At 45.9% G+C, this 21,123-nt stretch overlaps 1 protein-coding gene across 1 annotated transcript in view; it reads right to left on the reverse strand.

Annotated features, from left to right (window-relative positions):
- Nucleotides 1-21,123, reverse strand: part of utrn (utrophin) — a 382,291-nt gene that overhangs the window by 9,361 nt on the left and 351,807 nt on the right. The window contains 6 exon segments of the mRNA XM_055639965.1: nt 746-859; nt 8,129-8,366; nt 9,601-9,759; nt 10,044-10,109; nt 16,898-16,963; nt 18,409-18,447. Of these exon segments, the coding sequence (XP_055495940.1) occupies nt 746-859; nt 8,129-8,366; nt 9,601-9,759; nt 10,044-10,109; nt 16,898-16,963; nt 18,409-18,447 (682 nt within the window).

Here is a 21,123-nt window from a genome sequence, read left to right on the forward strand (position 1 = left end):
CCTATTAGTCTTGCCGAACCCAGCATAGTTGTTTCTGTTGACTTTTTGGACTGGAAAGGCAGACCATGTTTCCTTTTCAATACAATTCCATCCGCCTTCTCTCTAAACTCCCCAACTACAATGTCCTTCATCTGAGTGAATGTAGTGCTTAAGGAGGTATAACTTGCTTTCCAAGGTTAACAAAAGAACTCTCTGCAGCTTTATTTGCCAAAAAGTTAATGGATGCAAGCTGCAGTGAGTTCTTTCGTTAAACTTGGACCCTAGGTTATACCACCTTAAGCAATCAGATGAAGGAGACTGGGGAACAGAAGCGATAAAGCTGGGTTTGTGGTCAGCGTAGGCTGGATGGGTTGAATGGCCTTTTAATAGTCCATGCTCTAAACAATTCCAAGATGGCGCCTAAACCAGGTGACTATTTGTTTGCTAGCCACAGAAGCAGATCTACAATCACAACACGCTCCTAAATCTCTATTCCTTCAGCAACAATTCTTATTCCCTTATTGTGTATCTATACACTTTAGGTGGCTCGATTGTAATCATGTATTGTCTTTCCGCTGACTGGATAGTACGCAACAAAAGCTTTTCACTGTACCACGGTACACGTGACAATAAACTAGACAAGACTAAAACTAAAATGTCCATGCCAAGTGTAATGGTACTGGTAATGTTTTAACTTGTCAGAATGATAAGGGGCCCTTTCTTTTGGCACTTCAGGGAGTGAATTTTGAAAGTAATCACCACCAACCTGTCTGTGAGCCGAGCCGAGCACCTCGTTAATTGTTTGACTGTTTTCAGCAAACTGAAGGGAACCAGGCGAAGAAACAGCATTTACTCCGTTCAGCTTTGATTCTGTTAATGGCTGGGAAAAAAAAAGAAATCGTCTAAGTGAAATTGCAATAACATATTCAGAGATGAGAAATTATACTTAAGCATAATTAAAGACTGTGGCTTATTGGCCTCAGAATGAGGACAAACACAAATTAGAGAAACAGCACCTTATATTTTGCTTGGGCAGTTTACAATCCAGTGGCTTCTCTAACTTCAAGTGATGGGCCTGTCCCACTTGGCCGATTTTTTAGGCAACTGCCGGCGACTGTCATAGTAAGTTGCTGCAAAACCGGCGGCAACCTACGTCATCCTGGCGACAGCCTACGACTTCACCTACGTCAGGAGAAGTCAAGCTACGCTCAATGGCGTCAAACCCACTGTCGCCAAATATTTTTCAACATTTAGCGGTGACCAGAAAGGCTCTACGACTTTTTGCGCGACTGAGAAGACTACTCCCGCCGACCACCGGTGAACATGTGGCGACAAACTAGTCGCCTGTAGTTGCCTAAAAAATCGTCTAAGTGGGACAGGCCCATTACCTTTGCATTCCCTCTCTCTCCCTCCCTCCGCCACCCAAGTCATACCAGCTTCAAAGTCGTCTTGTTGAGTCTCATTGTCTGTAACACGTTTTCACCCTGCTCACAGTTAACAATGGCCTGTTTCCTTTATCATTGTGATGGCTCTGTCCCACGGTACGAGTTCCTTCCAAGAGCTCTCCCGAGTTTAAAAAAAATCAAACTCGTGGTAAGCACGGAGAATGAACGTAGTGGGTACGTCGGAGCTCGGGGGCGTCTCTTAGCGGCTCGTAACGCTAACGGCAGGTACTCGGGAAGACTCGCTAACGGCAGGTAAGCTCGGGAAGACTTGTGAAGATTTATTAACATGTTGAAAAATGTCCACGAGCGGCCATTACCGTAAATCTCCGAGTTCGAATCAGGGCAAACTCGAGAGAGCTCTTGGAATGAACTCGTACCATGGGACAGGGCCATTACTCTTTTGCATATCTTTCATTCATTTGTCCTCTATCTCTCTACATCACCGTCTATATCTCTCGTTTCCCTCTCCCCTGACTCTCAGTCTGAAGAAAGGCCGCTACCCGAAATGTCACCTATTCCTTTTCTTCAGAGATGCTGCCTGTCCCGCTGAGTCTGTCAGCGGGACATTTGTGTCTGTCTCTGGGTTATTACTGATCTGCTGGTCGTTATACAGAAAGTCCAGCTTCCTTAACGCCTTGTGACAAATACAATTATCATTTAAGATGTTTCCATCGTTTGGTTTATTTTTTTAAAGTACGGTGCCCTACAATACTATAAATCTCACTGGCATGGTAGACAGGAAGAAGTTTGTCAATTGGCTGGAAGAATAGGAAGAGCATTCTAAATTAGCTCAGGAAACAGGAGTTGCTTCACTTTAGCTGCCAAGGTCAGAGCAATATTCACGACTGATCAGTGCCTGGCACATCTAATTACCAACACTCGGAACTGTGGAAACACCTTCCCAATTAGACGACATATTTGAACAGGTATTTCCAATTTGATTATAAATTGAAACACCATTCCTCATGTGGCAATAAATTCAGAGAACACTCCCAGTGTGGTAGCTGTATTGTGTTGGTAGTATTTCTGCACCAAGTCAATGGATATTTTCAGGCAGAGATAGATAGATTCCTGATTAGTACGGCTGTCAGGGGTTATAGGGGGAAGGCAGGAGAATGGGGTTGGGAGGGACAGATAGATCAGCCATGATTGAATGGTGGGGTAGACTTGATGGGCAGAATGGATTAATTCCGCTCCTATCACTCATGAAGATGAATCTGAGCTGGCGCTTAAATATCTTCTTCCACCACAGCGAGGGATTTGTACTGTTAGAGAAGCCATCTTTAGTCGAGATGGCAAACTGAGGGTCCATCTACTCATTCTCATGATTCATTGGCATTATTCTGAAAAGAACTAGCAGAGTTTATCAAACATTACTCAAACAGGACATTATCCCACTCGCATGTGTGGGAATGTGCCATGGGATGTTGTATTTTGCATATTTGAAAAGCACCATACTTCAGGAAGATTTGGTTAGTTAGAATCCTAGTTATAAAGATGGAAATAGGCCCTTCGGCCCACCTTATCTATGGCAACAACGTTGGCATACCAGGTGAAACCCATTTGTCTGCATTTGTCCTATCTCAATTCTTTCAATCAAGGCATCTGTCCAAATGTCTTCGAACAATCATAATCACATCTGTTTCTATAGCTTCTCCAGAAGCTGGTTCTAGATACCGACTACCTTCCGAGTGTAGAAATTGTCCTGGAGGACCCTTCTGTCCACTTTCCACCTGACTCGCCGCTTTCAGGGAAGCATACACCTGTACTTGCAGATCCCTCTGTTCTGCAACCTTCTCCAAGGCTCTACCATTTGCCCAGCAAGTTTGACATACCAAACACCTCACACTTGTCAGAGTTAAAGTTCATTAGCAGTTCCTTGGCCCAACTTCCCGACTGATCTAGAGCGTATTGTAAACTTCGATATCTTCGCTCACTGTTTGCTAACTTTGCACACCAAATTTGGTGTGTTCACAAATTTACTAACAATGTTAATTAAATTCCGATACTAATTATGAATGCATAAGACAAACAAAAGCGGACACAGCATGGACCCTGGGGAACTCACAGACCTCCAGTAGAAAAGCACTCTCCACAACTACTCTTTGACTCCATCTCCAACCAATGTTGAAAACATTTGGCTAGCCCACCTTGCAAACGAACTGAAGATAGACAGAGGCCTCTTAAAGATAGCGGAGTCAACGGATATGGGGAGAAGGCAGGAACGGGGTACTGATTGGGTACAGGGCCGGTCCCACTAGCATGCGCCTGCATGCGTGACCAAACTGGAAGCGGGGGCGCGCGGAGGTCGAGTGAGTGACGTGAAGTTCAAGCGAAGTCCGTGGGAAGTTCGCTCGTGACGTACGCCATCAAGATGCTGCGTACGGTGTAGAGATGGTGCGCACGCCCGTCCAGGCGGTGCTTACGGCCTCGAGGCGGCTGTGGACCGGCAGGCCGTTGCCGCGCGGAATTTTTGAAGGGTCAGTTTTTTGGAGCCCTTCGCGATGTCGGGACCGGCTCCGCACAACTCCATACGGCTCCAGCGATCGTAGTGGGACCGGTCCCGCGAGGCCGTAAGGCTCAAGCGACCACGTTAGGTCGAGCTTGCCACATGGAGTCGCATGCTGGTGGGACCGGCCCTTTAGTCAAAGGCCTTGCTCGTCCATATTCTCATTGTCTAGTGCCCTGCCCTCATCAATCTTCTTGGTTGATCAATATATTCTGCCAGATTAGTGAGGCATGATTTTTCATGCACAAAGCCACAATAACTGTCCCTTATCAATCTGTGCCTGGTAAATTCTGTTCCTGAGAAGCCCCTTCCACACGTTTACCAGCACCGACACAGGCTCACTGGCTTGTAGCTCCCTGGCATGTCCTTATTGCTATTTTTTAAATAAAGGGTAAAACATTTGTCCATTGAGGCTATGCGGGTGATGTGTAGAAATAAAATGGTGATGATCAGCGGGTTAGGAGTGTACTTTAGACCCCCTAAATAGTCAGCGGGAATTCAAAGAACAAGTATGCGGTGAGATTACGAGACTAATACATTTGTCACAGCAGAGGCATTTAACTTTCCCAATAGATTCTGGACATCCACAGTGCCAAACCATAGACAGGGTGGAATTTGTCAAATGTGTTCAGCAAAGCTTTCTCAGCCAAAATATAGAGGGGGGGCCTACAGGGGAGAGGGCAAAGCTTGATCTGATCTTTGGAAATTGGGAAGGACAAGTGACTGAAGTGTCTGTGGGAGAGACTCGAGGGATCAGCGGCCACTGTTCTTATTAGTTTTATAATAGTTATGGATAAGGACAAGTTAAAGTTCTGAATTGGGGCAAGGTTGATTAGAGTAGACACAAAATGCTGGAGTAGCTCAGTGGGTGAGGCAGCATCTCTGCAGAGAAGGAATGGGTGGTGTTTCGGGTCGAGACCCTTCTTCAGACTGACATCAGGGGAGGGGGTAGGACAAAGATAGAATGTAGTCGGAGACAGTAAGACTGGTGGGAGAAGTGGGAAGGGGAAGGGGATAGAGAGAGAAAGCAAGGGCTATCTGAAGTTAGAGAAGTCAATGTTCATACCGCTGGGGTGTAAACTACCCAAGCAAAATATGAGGTGCTGTTCCTCCAACTTGCGCTGGGCCTCACTCTGACAATGGAGGAACACAAAATGCCGGAGTAACTCAGCGGGACACAAAATGATTGGAGTAGGATGTCGGCAGGCAAAGGAACATGTGGAAAGTAGGAAGCCTATGAAAGAGTGATGATTGGAGTTCAAGGCATGCAAGTTCCTGTAAGAGTGAAGGGCAGGGCAAGTGAACTGTGAAAGTAAGGAAGTCTGGATGACAAGAGAAATTGGACAAGGTCCCAAACATGATGGAGGGCACTGTATCCTTCACCTCTTGTATAATGTCAATTTCAGATTCACATGAGACAAAAATCTGAGCACTGCATGGAAAAAATTGGTGCGATTACAATATACGTTTTAGAAAGGAAACAAACCAGTATTAGTCCTACACACTTGGCAATATGTGGATTAAATTGTGGATATGCTTCATTTTTGAATAAAATAAATTCAATGGAATGTTTTATGTTCTGTCACAAACATAAACATTTAGTTCAGTTCAGTTTAGTTTATTGTCACGTGTACCGAGGTACATTGAAAAGCTTTTGTTGCGTGCTATCCAGTCAGCGGTTTATTGAACAATATGTTTTAGTAAGTATGTTCATCAACATTTATATGAACGGTAAGATCTCCCAATGTTTCACAGAAGGAAAAATGGATATGGAATAGCAAAGGCCATGAGTTCAAGACAGCCTATTTGTATGGTCAAGGGGATTTTGGCTAATCTGGCAGATAGATTGAGAAAGAGAGGACAATCTGGCTGAATCAAGTATGGAAGAAAGACTGGTAGACAAAAGTGCTGGAGAAACTCAGCGGGTGCAGCAGCATCTATGGAGCGAAGGAAATAGGCAACGTTTCCGGCCTAAACCCTTCTTCAGACTGATGTGGGGTGGAGGGGGAGGAAGAAAGGAGAAAGGAAGAGGAGGAGCCCAAGGGCTGAGGGAAAGCTGAGAAGGGGAGGAGAAGAGGAGGAGACAGCAAGGGCTACCGGAAATTGGAGAATTCAATGTTTATGCCGCTAGGGTGCAGACTGCCCAAGCGGAATATGAGGTGCTGCTCCTCCAATTTTCGGTGGGATTCACTCTGGCCATGGAGGTGGCCCAGGACAGAAAGGTCGGATTCGGAATGGTAGGGGGAGTTGATGTGCTGAGTCACAGGGAGATCAGGTTGGTTAATGCGGACCGAGCGGAGGCAGGTTGGTTATTGCGGACCGAGCGGAGGTTTGTCTACCTTTGATTTTCCAGCATCTGCAGTTCCTTCTTAAACACAATGGTAGAAAGACTAACAGGTCAGAATTAGAAATATTAAGTGCTGGTACACCCATGAGAAGGAGGTAGTTACGTATGTAATGCAATGCTGGCACTGGTAATGAGATGCAGTCATGATGAGAAGGAACATGGAGTTAAGTACCACAACTACTTCCACAACTCGTCTCCGTCAACCATTGGAACCAAACAAAACCGGAATTATTTTTCTTAAAGACTCTTTGTAACCTTTCAAGTTTCCGTTTGTCTCAGGTCACTGTCACAAGAAAATCTACACATTTAACATTGAGAAACTGCCCATAGCACAATTTCACCATTTGTATCCATTGGGCAAAATGCTGATTACACTCTGTGTAGGAAGGAACTGCAGATGCTGGTTTACACTGAAGATTGACTCTAAATGCTGGAGTAACTCCGCGGACCAGGCAGCATCTCTGGATAGAAGGAATGGGTGACGTTTCGGGTCGAGACCCTTCTTCAAAACTCGATCCGAAATTTCATCCATTCCTTCTCTCCAGAGGTGCTGCCTGTCCCGCTGAGTTACCATATAACCATATAACAATTACAGCACGGAAACAGGCCACCTCGGCCCTACAAGTCCGTGCCGAACAAATTTTTTTCCTCTTAGTCCCACCTGCCTGCACTCATACCATAACCCTCCATTCCCTTCTCATCCATATGCCTATCCAATTTATTTTTAAATGATACCAATGAACCTGCCTCCACCACTTCCACTGGAAGCTCATTCCACACCGCTACCACTCTCTGAGTAAAGAAGTTCCCCCTCATATTACCCCTAAACTTCTGTCCCTTAACTCTGAAGTCATGTCCTCTTGTTTGAATCTTCCCTATTCTCAAAGGAAAAAGCTTGTCCACATCAACTCTGTCTATCCCTCTCATCATTTTAATGACCTCTATCAAGTCCCCCCTTAACCTTCTGCGCTCCAGAGAATAAAGACCTAACTTATTCAACCTATCTCTGTAACTTAGTTGTTGAAACCCAGGCAACATTCTAGTAAATCTCCTCTGTACTCTCTCTATTTTGTTGACATCCTTCCTATAATTGGGCGACCAAAATTGTACACCATACTCCAGATTTGGTCTCACCAATGCCTTGTACAATTTTAACATTACATCCCAGCTTCTATACTCAATGCTCTGATTTATAAAGGCTAGCATACCAAAAGCTTTCTTTACCACCCTATCTATATGAGATTCCACCTTCAAGGAACTATGCACGGTTATACCCAGATCCCTCTGTTCAACTGTATTCTTCAATTCCCTACCATTTACCATGTACGTCCTATTTTGATTTGTCCTGCCAAGGTGTAGCACCTCACATTTATCAGCATTAAACTCCATCTGCCATCTTTCAGCCCATTTTTCCAAATGGCCTAAATCACTCTGTAGACTTTGGAAATCCTCTTCATTATCCACATTATCTTGGTATCATTATCTTGGTATCATCTGCATACTTACTAATCCAATTTACCACACCTTCATCCAGATCATTGATGTACATGACAAACACAAAGGACCCAACACAGATCCCTGAGGCACCCCACTAGTCACCTGCCTCCAACCCGATAAACAGCCATCCACCATTACCCTCTGGCTTCTCCCATTCAGCCACTGTTGAATCCATCTTGCTATTCCTGCATTTATACCCAACAGTTGAACCTTCTTAACCAACCTTCCATGAGGAACCTTGTCAAAGGCCTTACAAAAGTCCATATAGACAACATCCACTGCCTTACCCTCGTCAATTTCCCTAGTAACCTCTTCAGCCTTTTGTGTCTATCTTTGCTGATTACACTATACCTCTTCCAACAGTTTTCGCAACCGGTACAACTGTGATTCCAGTTGTTTGTTGTGGTCCTCCAGAATCTGCATTCTGGCCTCCAGTCTTCCCTTGTGTTGCCGCAGAAGCTTTGCTTCGGCCAGCAGCTCAGCATCCAGATAGTTCTGTTGAGTCGGTGAGAAAGGTGGTGACGGCAGGGCCTTGACGCCTCTCAGAATCTGTTGCTGCTTCAACTCTTCATACTCAGTTTGTAGATTCCTGCAGTAACAAAAGCAATTAGTTGGTTCCATTCACTTAGTTTAGTTTAGACATACAGCGCGGAAACAGGCTCTTCAGCCCACCGAGTCCACGCCGACCAGCGATCCCCGCACACTGACGCTACCTAACACACACACACACACACAACGGAGAATTTATATTTTTACCAAGCCAATTCGCATCCATACCTGTACGTCTTTGGAGTGTGGGAGGAAACCGGAGCACCCGGAGAAAACCCACGCAGGTTACGGGGAGAACATGCAAACACAGTACAGGCAGCACCCATGGTGGGGATGGAACCCGGGCCTCTGGCGCCGTGAGGCAGCGACTCTACTGCTGCGGTGAAACAGCAACTCCACATGTAACCGAAGATATTTGTGGGTTGAGGAGATGTTAAGGTGAGAGCAGAGAAAGCATTTCTTGAAAATTCACTTGGGAGGTGGCAGTTGAGAGCAGAATGAATACAATTCGTGTAAAAAGATGAACGCACGAGATTCAGAATCAAAAAGAGTTTGGTGGATGTTATGGAGATGGAGGGGATTGATGGGTGTCAGGATGATGGGGTACTTTCTGAACACTGCGCACTCGATTCTCAATTTGATCAATAGTCAATAGGAGGATAATGGGGGGAAAAACAGAATAGGTGGCACAGTGGCGCAGCGATAGAGCTACTGCCTTAAGGGCCTGGCCCACTTGGGCGTTATTTGCGCATCATTTACCCGACATCATTTACGTGTTACGACGTGCACATGGCGTGCATTATGCGAGCATGGCGCGTGGTGAGACGTGGTGGCGTGGGCAGTGACGAGTGGTCGCGCGCGGCATTCCAGGATTTTGGGATTCTCAAAATCCTCGCGCGCAACCTGCGTGACACGCAAATGACACCCAAGTGGGACAGGCCCTTTACAGCGACGGAGACCCGGGTTCCATCCTGACTACACGTGCTGTCTGCAGAGTTTTTACATTCTCCCCATGACCTGTGTTGGTTTTCTCTGAGCTCCGCTTTCCTCCAAAGGCGTACTGGTTTGTAGGTTAATTGGCTTGGTATAAATGTAAAATTGTCCCTAGTGTGTGTAGGATAGTGTTAATGGGCAGGGATCGCTGGTCGGTATGGACTTGGTGGGACGAAGGACCTGTTTCCATGCTGTATCTCCAAACTAAAGTAAAGAATATCCGAGTGCCTTCGAAGGGTTAACATGACTATCAAAAAAGTTGCAAAATGAACCAGGCTCACCTTTGCTCCTCCTCAAGGTTGGCAATGATGTGTTCCAGCTCACTCCGTTCCTCTTTCTCTACTGACTTGAGGATCTGTACAGGACTCTGAGGCTGGTTCACTGGAGATTCGCTCCCCAGTGTTTGGCAGAACTGTTGAATTAGTGTGTGTTCATCGTCACTGCTCAAAGAACAAATGATACAATCTCATTTCACTCTTCTACTATCATGCAAAAATGTTTTAAAATCTTTATCACTTCATGCATGTTATCTCCCTCCAAAAGAAAATCACAAATACCGCCAGATTGTTGATACAATGATAATTAAACATTTTTTCTCAGCAATTTTAATGTTGCGTTCCTTGCCTAATGCTGATAAATAGTTAATTAAAATGCATTGCATTCGGCCATGTATAAATCATACTTGGTCCCAGTTTTTCCAGCTCTATTTGTTCACAATACTTACACACTTCCAGTGGCAGAGCTACTGTCTGTGAGCAAGGAGCCATTCGTTTTCTCCATCAGTGCCAGCCTGAATAAAACATGCAATATGATGCCATTAGATTGTTTTTAATCATCAGAATTAAACCAGTCATCAACACAAAATGCTGGGGTAACTCAGCGGGACAGGCAGCTTCTCTGGAGAGAAGGAATGGGTGACGTTTCTGTAGAAGGGTCTCAACCCAAAACATCACCCATACCTTCTCTCCAGAGATGCTGCCTGTCCTGCTGAGATACTGCAGCATTTTGTGTCTACCTTCCATTTAGAACAACATCTGCAGTTGTGCAGGGTCTTGGTGAGACGACACCTGGAGTATTGCGTACAGTTTTGGTCTCCTAATCTGAGGAAAGACATTCTTGCCATAGAGGGAGTACAGAGAAGGTTCACCAGACTGATTCCTGGGATGGCAGGACTTTCATATGAAGAAAGACTGGATAGACTCGGCTTGTACTCGCTAGAATTTAGAAGATTGAGGGGGGATCTTATAGAAACTTACAAAATTCTTAAGGGGTTGGACAGGCTAGATGCAGGAAGATTATCCCCGATGTTTGGGAAGTCCAGAACAAGGGGTCACAGTTTAAGGATAAGAGGGAAGTCTTTTAGGACCGAGATGAGAAAATCATTTTTTACACAGAGAGTGGTGAATCTGTGGAATTCTCTGCCACAGAAGGTAGTTGAGGCCAGTTCACTGGCTATATTTAAGAGGGAGTTAGATGTGGCCCTTGTGGCTAAAGGGATCAGGGGGTATGGAGAGAAGGCAGGGATGGGATACTGAGTTGGATGATCAGCCATGATCATATTGAATGGCGGTGCAGGCTCGAAGGGACGAATGGCCTACTCCTGCACCTATTTACTATGTCTATGTTACTATGTTTCCTACACATGACAGAAGTACATGGGTTCCGTTAATGTTCATGCCGACAAAGCAGTTGCAATTGTTAATAGACACAAAATGCTGGAGTAACTCAGCGGGACGGGCAGCATCTCTGGATAGAAGGAATGGGTGATGTTTAGGGGTCGAGACCCTTCTTCAATAGTCCATGAAACATATGACAAGTCAAAAGGAATCCAATGTAATGTACTTAGTGTGAACTGCAGATGCTGGTTCATACCGAGGATAGGAAAGTCCTGGAGTAAAGGGCCTGTCCCACTTGCGTGTCCTTGGCACGCAAATTACGCAACTTCGTGGTCGCGTTGAAGCGCACGGGCACCATATGGTCGCGCGGGGCCGGTCCCACTGAGAAGCGCGGAGGGTTGTGTAGTTGTGCGTGACATCGCGCGGGGCTCCGAAATTTTTGTAGTGAACGAAAGCTTTGCATGCCAACGGCCTGTCACGGAACTGATGGCCAAAGTGGGACGGGCCCAAGACCCTGGCGCGACGCAACGTCTCGCCTCCAACAGCAGCAGAAGCAGGCAAACGATCGCCGAACTCGGCCTGGGGTTCACGGCCGTTGCGGTCCGGCTCCGCCCCCACTTCTACTCCCAGAACGGGGCCAAGAAAATTGAAGATAGACACAAAATGCTGGAGTAACTCAGCGGGACCGGCAGCATCTCTGGAGAGAAGCAATGGGTGACGTTTCAGGTCACGACCCTTCTTTTCACACTGAAGAGTCTCGACATGAAACGTCACCCATTGCTTCTCTCCAGAGATGCTGCCAGTCCCGCTGAATTACTCCAGCTTTGTGTCCATCTTCAAATGACGTCATGCGCTCCAGACAGCTGTGCGTACGCGTGTAATCGCGCCCGACCTTCGCGGGACCGTCTCAGCTCAACGTGACCACGAGGTCACGTAATTTGCATGCCAAGGACACGCAAGTGGGACAGGCCCTTTACTCCACAGATAGATGAGGTTGGAGGAGGTGCATATGAACCTCGAAAGAATGAGATCTCATTTTTAGGGAACGGGGCTCCCCTTTTCTATTATTGATGAGGCCCTCACACGTGTCTCCTCTGTCTCCCGTAGCTCGGCTCTTGCTCCCCCTCCCCCCAGTCGCAACAAGGACAGAGTCCCCCCTCCCCTGTCCTCACTTTTATCCCATCAGCCATCGCAAACAACACATCATCCTCTGACATTTCCGCCACCTCCAACGGGATCCCACCACTGGCCACATCTTCCTATCTCCACCCCTTTCTGCTTTCCGCAGAGACAGCTCACCCCACAACTCCCTGGTCAACCCGTCCCTTCCCACCCAAACCACCCCCTCCCCTGGTACTTTCCCCATACACCTGTCGCTTTACCTCCCCCCTCGACTGTATCCAAGGACCCCGACAGTCCTTTCAGGTGAGGCAGAGGTTCACTTGCACCTCCTCCAACCTCATCTACTGAATATGTTGTTCTAGGTACGGACTCCTATATATCGGCGAGACCAAGCGCAGACTGGGCGATTATTTCGCTGAACATCTTAGGCCTACTTGATACCTTGGTTTCCAAACATTTTAACTCTCTTCCTATTCCCATACTGACTCTGTCCTGGGCCTCCTCCATTGTCAGAGTGAGGCCACACACACATTGGAGGAACAGCATCTCATGTTTTGCCTGGACAACTTACAACCCAGCGGTATGAACGCTGATTTCTCTAATTACAAGTAACCCCTGCATTCTCTCTCTCCTACCTCCCCAAGTCTAGTCATCCTACTAGTTCCACTGTTCACATCCTTGTACCCCTCTCGATATCACCTCTTCCCCAGCCCACAATGGGCCATTATGGACTCCACCCTTCCTTGGCCATCTGTTGCCGGCCCTGCTTTGTTCTGGCCTTTTCCTACCTCCGTTTCCCTCCCCTCTACTCTAGTCTGAAGAAGGGTCCCGACCCAAAACGTCACCCATCCCTTCCCTCCAGCGATGCTGCCTGACCCGCTGAGTAACTCCAAGACTTTGTGTCTATCTTAATAGACTTTTAGTTTTAGTTTTAGAGATACAGCGTGGAAACAGGCCCTTTGACTCACCGAGTCTGCGCCGACCAACAATCCCCCAGCTGACCATTAGTCCTATCCAGCACACTCGGGACAGTTTGCAGAAGCTAATGAACCTGCAAACCTGCACATCTTTGGGGTGTGGGAGGAAACCGGAGCACCCGGAGAAAACTCACAGAGTGACAAGGCGAATGTACAAACTCTGTACAGACAGCACCCGTAGTCAGGTTCGAACCTGGGCCTACGGCACTGTAAGGCAGCAACTCTACTGCTGCACCACCGTGCCGCCCGCTGCGCCTCTATGCCTCGGGGAAAGCTAGATACTAATTAGGTTCTCATCCAATAAGTATGTTGTTCAGCAGTTCAGAGAATGTTTACCAGAGGAATACATAGAATGGGCAATTTGTCCCGTGAGAAGAGATTGGACCAGATTTGTTTGAGACCATTTGAACAAGAAGAGGGAGAGGGGACATGACAGAGACCTATCAGATCTTGCAGTCTTGACTGGATGGTTGTAGAGGAAATATTTTGTTTCAGCGAAAATGTTTAACTAAGTGTTACCGTTTAACAAAAAGGTATGACAATGACTCTCTGGGAAGACTGGAACTTCTTCAGGATTAGCCGGAGAGGGCGGGATCCTAGGAGGACCGAGGCAGGTGAGAGGCTGGAAGTTGGCATGGATGGTGATGAAAGGAGCTAGAGTGGACAGAATAGGCAGGAGCATGGAAGGACTATTGATTTGAATTGCACTATTTTAATGGGAGAGGCCTGACAGGTAAGGCAGATGTACTCAGGGTGGGCATAGGCATTTGTGCAGTTATAGCCATTACAGAAACCGGATGAAGAGTGGGACAGGACTGGCAGCTTAATGTTGCAGGGTGTATGGACACTACAGGAGACAGAGGTGGAGGGGGGGGGGGAAATAAAAGTGGAGAGGATGTTGCTTTATTGATTAAGATATCACAGCAGTAGTCAGAGATGACATTATTGAAGTTTTGTCCAGTGACTTTATATAGGTGGAGCTGGGAAATAAAAAGGGGTGATCACCTTGTTGGGAGTGTACTACAGCCCCCTAAATAGCCAACGGAAAATGGAAGAGTAAATATGCCAGGAGATTGCAGGCAGCTTCAGGTCAAATAAAGTTGTCACAGCAGATTTCACCTTTCCCAATATTGACTGGGAATGTCATAGTGCAAAAGGTTTAGACGGGGAAGTATTTGTCAAATGTGTTCAGGAAAGTGTCCTCGGTCAATATATAGAGGACCCTACATGGGAGAGGGCAATGCTTGATCTAGTCTTAGGAAATTGGATGAGGTGTTTGTGGATGACTTGTGTTCCCAATGTTGGGCGAGTCCAGAACCAGGGGCTACAGTCTTAGAATAAAGGGGAGGTCATTTAAGACTGAGGTGAGAAAAAACGTTTTCACCCAGAGAGTTGTGAGTTTGTGGAATTCCCTGCCACAGAGGGCAGTGGACGCCAATTCACTGGGTGGATTTAAGAGAGAGTTAGATAGAGCTCTAGGTGCTAGTGGAGTCAAGGGATATGGGGAGAAGGCAGGCATGGGTTATTGATAGGGGACGATCAGCCATGAATGGCGGTGTTGGCTCGAAGGGCTGAATGGCCTCCTCCTGCACATATTTTCTATGTTTCTATGTTTCTATGAGCCTTTTGGATCCACGACCACTGTTCTGTTTGGTTTTAGATAGTTATGGATAGACAGGGTGGACCACGAGATACAATTCTAAGTTGGGCCAAGGCCAACTTTGAAGGTATTGGTCAGAAACTCGCTCAAGTTGTTTGGAGCAGGTTGTTTGATGGGAAAGGAACTGGAGCTGTTTCTGAAAGTGGGATGTTTTAAACAGTGTGCTGACAAGAAAAAAAAAAATGATGAATAAAAATTGTTACATTTTACTCGTACGAGCTGCTACGAGACTTCCACGAACTCCTACGGACCCGCTACGGACATTCTCCGAGTTCGAATCGGGGGGAAAACGCGGGAGAACTCTTGAATTACCTCGTACAGTGGGACAGGGGCTTAAGGAAGGAAATCGGCAGGACAGAAAGGGGGCTGGAAATAGATCTTGCAGATAATATTAAGGATAGTTCAAAAAGATTTCATGTACAAAAAGGGAAAAAGGGTAACCAGAGAGAGAATTGCCCACTCCGGAATCTCTGTGTGGAGTCAATGGAAGGCAGTGTAAATATCACATGTTGACAACAATGTATCCGCCTATAGGTGGTCTTCGTCAAGTCAAGTCAAGTCACATTTATTTCTATAGCACATTTAAAAAAACAACTCTCGTTGGCCAAAGTGCTTTACATTTGTTATAAGAATAGTATAAACAAACTACATACATATATCCATGCAGCCCTCGCTCAGTGGACGTCAGGAAAGGCTTGGGAGTATAGATACGTTTTTAGTCTTGGCTTAAAAGAGTCGATGGAGGGGGCAGTTCTGATGGGAAGGGGGATGCTGTTCCACAGTCTAGGAGCTGCAACCACAAAGGCGCGGTTGCCCCTGAGCTTATGCCTAGACTGCGGGATGTTCAGTAACCCCAAGTCGGCCGATCTGAGGGGCCTGGAGGTGGAGTGGTGGGTGAGAAGACTTTTAATGTAGTAGGGGGCAAGCCCATTGAGGGCTTTGTAGACATAGAGGAGGGTCTTGAAATTTATACGGAACCGCACAGGGAGCCAGTGGAGAGAGGCCAGGATCGGGGTGATGTGGTCCCTTTTTCGGGTGCCCGTCAGGAGTCTCGCTGCGGCGTTTTGGACCAGTTGCAGGCGGGACAGGGAAGATTGGCTGATGCCAGTGTAGAGGGAGTTGCAGTAATCTAGGCGGGAGGAGATAAATGTGTGGATGATCTTTTCGAGGTCATCAAAGTGGAGGAACTTTTTTATTTTAGCTATCGTCCGAAGCTGAAAGAAGTTAGCTTTTACCACGGCATTGACTTGCTTGTCAAATTTCAGTGCTGAGTCAAATATCACGCCGAGGTTTTTGACGTGAGGTTTGAGTAGTGGGGTAAGGCTTCCAAGGCTGCCTGCTATCATTTTGATTGAGTCCGAGGGGCCGAGAAGGATGACCTCAGACCTACTCTCATTTAGTTGGAGGAAGTTCTGGGCCATCCAGCACTTTATATCCTCGAGGCAGCGGGCAAGGTTAAGCAGATTTGATTGGTTTTTGGGCTTCAGGGGGAGATAGAGTTGTGTATCGTCTGTGTAGCAATGGAAGGAAATGCCGTGCCTTTCAATGACTTGGCCTAAGGGGAGCATGTACAGGGAGAAGAGAATGGGGCCAAGGATGGAACCTTGTGGAGATTAGCTGGGGAGGAGAAAGAGTTGCCTATGTTAGTCGAGAAACTCCTACCTTTGAGGTAGGAGACGGACCAGCTCAGGGCAGTGCCATCAATACCAACCCCATACCGGAGACGGTCAATTAGGATTACCTGTTTGTGTTTGACTTAATAAAGATTGAACCATTAAAAAACTATTTCACAATAGAGGAACCAGGAAGTAAAAAAACACCAGAAGAACAAAGAAAAGTGTGATGTAGAGAATAGTTCCACGTATATTTGTTAACAATAACATCAAAATGCCATTGACAAGAGTGCGGTTATGAAGCTCGATTGATAATATATTTAACCAAATGCCTGCATTTTGGTTGGCAGCAGCACTGTCACCAAGTGCCACCCTTGACTGAATTTTGAGACAAATTAATACATAAGCTAACATCTACCATCTGTTTTTTGATTGTGTGTTTGTAGAACTTAATTTGAAACCAAGAATGATTTGCTAAAACCTGCATGGTGAAACCGAAGACACTGTGTAGTAGGAGCCAGTTTCGTCCGATAATAATTTGGTGAAACATGGGAGGATTTGAATGTAGCAATTGCTAGGTTTGTTGTTACCTGTTGGCATAGAACTCTATTCTGGAATGCGTGTCATCTTGGGACAGCTGTGGAGATTGTGTAGGGCTGCAATAGTAAAGCATGTTGAAATTAATATTTTCCAGAAAATATTAAAGCTGCAATAATGCTTCATGATCTTAGTGCTGATAAGTTTGAGGATATTGGTACAATTTACTGCAATAGAAATAATCCATGGGGTAAAAATCCAGCTGGAAGTGTATTACACTCCCAATATCAGCGTAACGGCATCTTTAATTAACCACTTATAACCATATAACAATTACAGCACAGAAACAGGCCATCTTGGCCCTTCTAGTCCGTGCCAAACACTTACTCTCACCTAGTCCCATCTACCTGCACTCAGACCATAACCCTTCATTCCTTTCCCGTCCATATACCTATCCAATTCATTTTTAAATGATAAAATCGAACCTGCCTCCACCACTTCCACTGGAAGCTCATTCCACACAGCTACCACTATCTGAGTAAAGAAGTTCTCCCTCATGTTACCCCTAAACTTTTGTTCCTTAATTCTCAAATCATGTCCTCTTGTTTGAATCTTCCCTACTCTCAATGGAAAAAGCTTATCCACGTCAACTCTGTCTATCCCTCTCATAATTTTAAAGACCTCTATCAAGTCCCCCCTTAACCTTCTGCGCTGCAAAGAATAAAGACCTATCTTGGTCAACCTTTCTCCGTAACTTAGGTGCTGAAACCCAGGCAACATTCTAGTAAATCTCTCTATTTTGTTGATATCCTTCCTATAATTAGGCGACCAGAATTGTACACCATATTCCAGAATTGGCCTCACAAATGCCTTGTACAATTTTAACATTATATCCCAACGTCAATACTCAATGCTCTGATTTTTAAAGGCCAGCACACCAAAAGCTTTCTTCACCACCCTATCTACATGAGATTCCACCTTCTGGGAACTATGCACAGTTATTCCTAGATCCCTCTGTTCTACGGCATTCCTCAATTCGCTGTCATTTACTTGAATATCTTTTGTGGCTTGTGATGCAAGACTGACGTGGAAGAACGCAAGATCGTGGAAGTTTGCTCTGCATGCTATGAAGAAGTATATATAATGCTGATCAGATCAGCTTCTTAAGAGCGATAATTCTTTAAAAAATAGCATCCAGTTATACTTTTAATGGGGGTGTTGAGTGTGTGGGATGCTTGCAAAAGAGGGACATTAGAATATTAGAAAACCGAATCACAAAGATGATTTTCCATTTATTTAAAATGAGAATATTCTTCAAGCATCGGTTGGAAGCACAGTGAGGAGATCAGAGATGATAAATTCTCCATTATGTTTCAAAAGGAGGACATTTACTACTTCTTAGTGAAGTAGCCTGCCTGCCTGCCTCGAGGAACACAATGGATCATCTTCTTATTACCATGCTGGTTGATCAAGCAGTTGTGAGCAGCCCTGACGTGATGCACTACATTAACACAGCAACAACGAGACAGAGCACTTGGCATGCAGGACAGATGCACATACTCACTCATATTGCTCGGGCCACATGCTGATGACTGTGACGGGACTTTAAAAGAGAAAAAAAAAAATACAGAAGATTTTAATGGAGCTGTAAAAACAATGGAATGCTTTACCAATGCACACTAATGAAACAGAAGCATGTGTAGAAAGTTGCTGTAAATCAAATCATCATCAGTGGCCAAACATCTGTTAATGAACCTAACTGAACAAGCCCGGCCCTGGCACCTTAAGGGAAAATTACTCAATTTCATTATGTTGTTGTGAATTTATGTTCTCCCTCTATAAAGCAATACATCCATGAGATGTTTTAAATGTTTCTCTAGCTACAATATTCAGTTTTCATGTCTCGTCCTTTTGCTTCCTTGTCTTCCACACAGACCATAGAGTTATAATTATACAGTGTGGAAACAGAGCCTTCGGCCCAAACCGACAAACCCATCTACATTACTCCAACCTGTCTGTGTCTGGTCCATATCCCACTAAACCTATCCTGTCCATGTACCTGTCCAAATGTTTCTGAACAATAGTGATAGCTCAAGTCAAGTCGAGTCAAGAGAGTTTATTGTCATGTGTCCCACCCAGATAGGGCAATGAAATTCTTGCTTGCTGCAGGACAACATAATACAGTTATACCTCCTTTGGCAGCTCGTTCCATACACCTACCGCCCTTTGTGTAAAAAAGTTGCCCTTCAGGTTCCTATTAAATCTCCCCCCACCACCCCACGTCCTCTGGTTCTTGATTCCTCCACTCTGGGCATTCACCCTATCTATCCTTCTCATGATCTGATAAACCTCGATAAGATAACCCCTCATCCCCCTGCGCTCCAAGGAATAAAGTCCTGACCAACCTCTCCCTGCAGCTCAGGCCCAAGAACCCTGCTACAGCTCAGGCCCTGGAGTCCAAGGAACTTCAGATGAACAAGGTTGAACAAGCCTCATACTAAACACCCCAAATCTGCTTTTCTCCTTTGAATGACATTAGCTAAATAGTTTTTGTGCCTTCTGCCTTATACTTGCCCCTCCAGAAAGCAAGGGAGGAGACAGATTAGTTCTGCATTAGTGACATCGCTTAATTTGCTAAATGCCTTTCACACATTCCTGAAAGTGTTAACTTTCTCCTCAACATTAGTTCCATGGGTGCTCTTCAGAAGCATTCTCCAAAATCCTGATGAACCAACACTGCTCGAACCTGGACAATGAGTCACCCAGTGTCCATTCATGGGACAATCGCAAGTGAACATGGCAACCCAATTTACAGATACTTTCCCTTGGAAACCACTGAACACGTCCCAAACTATTTGCGTTTTTCTCTCTAATCCAGTTGCATTGCTATTCGTAAAACTAATTTATTATTAAGGGACAAGTGCAGTCCATTTTGAATTGGTTTCAGTCTTTTATAACATACTGTGTAAGATCATCAAATTAACCGGATGGCCTATTAACAACATGAGATAAAGAGCCTATTCACCACATTGCTGCTGCATAACACTGCAAAATAGAGGAACAGCAGAAACAAAAGTTGTTTGGACAGGCTAGATGCAGGAAAAATGTTCCCGATGTTGCGGGAGTCCAGAGCCAGGGGTTACATTTAGGACTGAGATGAGGAAAATTTGTTTTCACACAGAAAGTTGTGGCATTCTCTGCCACAGAGGCAGTGGAGGCCAATTCACAGGATTTTTCAAGGGAGAGTTAGATTTAGCTCTTCGGGCTAAAAGGATCAAGGGATATGGGGAGAAGGCAGGAACGGGGTACTGATTTTAGACGATCAGCCACGATCATATTGAATGGTGGTGTTGGCTCGAAGGGCCGAATGGCCTACTCCTGCACCTTTTTTTCTATGTTTCTATGGTATCAATGACAGAATTTAGTTTTGTAGAGCATAATATAAAAATAGCTAGCAAAGTGATATTTTATTGTTAAAGTGAATAATGTGTAAGAAGCTGTCTTTGAAAGTCCAACTCAATGAGTTATTTTGGACATGTCTGAGCAGACTAGTGTTTCCATCTCTGTGGTATCACTCCTCTTCCACTCCCCCTGTGCCTCCATCCTCACCTCCATCCTGCAATACTGAAGTAACTCTGATTATGAACTTTTGGATGAACTCTGAATCAGTCATGGTCATGGAAATAACCCCTTCGGCCCAACTCGTCCATGCTGACCAAGATGCCCCATCTAAAGTAGTCCCATTTGCCTGCATTTAGCAATGAAGCATCTAACGTGGGGGCACCAGCGTGAAGGGAGGGAGAACTAAAGAGCAGCCGGCGTGGCGTACTTTGTGACTTAGTCAGCGTTCTTTATGTGGCAACTATTTGCATGCCTTGGGAATAGGGCCGCCAACTTTCTCACTCCCAAATAAGGGACAAAAGGTCAAAGTACGGGACAAATTCCCCACGGCATTTTGTTGACCGACTGGGCCGTGGCTGGGTGAATGATGAGTTGGCCCGGGTGCTGGACTGCACACAAAGCCCAGCCGGCGGGCAAGCTGAGGAGCTTTGGCCCGGGCCACACGACATCGCGCGCAAAGTCTGGTGCCCCATCCAACTCATGAACCGATGAGTAGGAGGGGGGGGGGATGGTGGTGTCGGCGGGAAGCGGAGGTCCGAAGGTCGGACAGCTGGCCGGGTTTGCCAGCCGACGGGGCCATGGGCGAGGCGCTGCTGCTGCTGCGCTCCACGGGCTGCACTCCGTCGGGACGGGTGAGGAGGGGCCGGACGCGGCGCTC

The sequence above is a fragment of the Leucoraja erinacea genome, chromosome 8 (genome assembly GCF_028641065.1).
Source record: "Leucoraja erinacea ecotype New England chromosome 8, Leri_hhj_1, whole genome shotgun sequence".
Lineage (NCBI taxonomy): Eukaryota > Metazoa > Chordata > Chondrichthyes > Rajiformes > Rajidae > Leucoraja > Leucoraja erinaceus.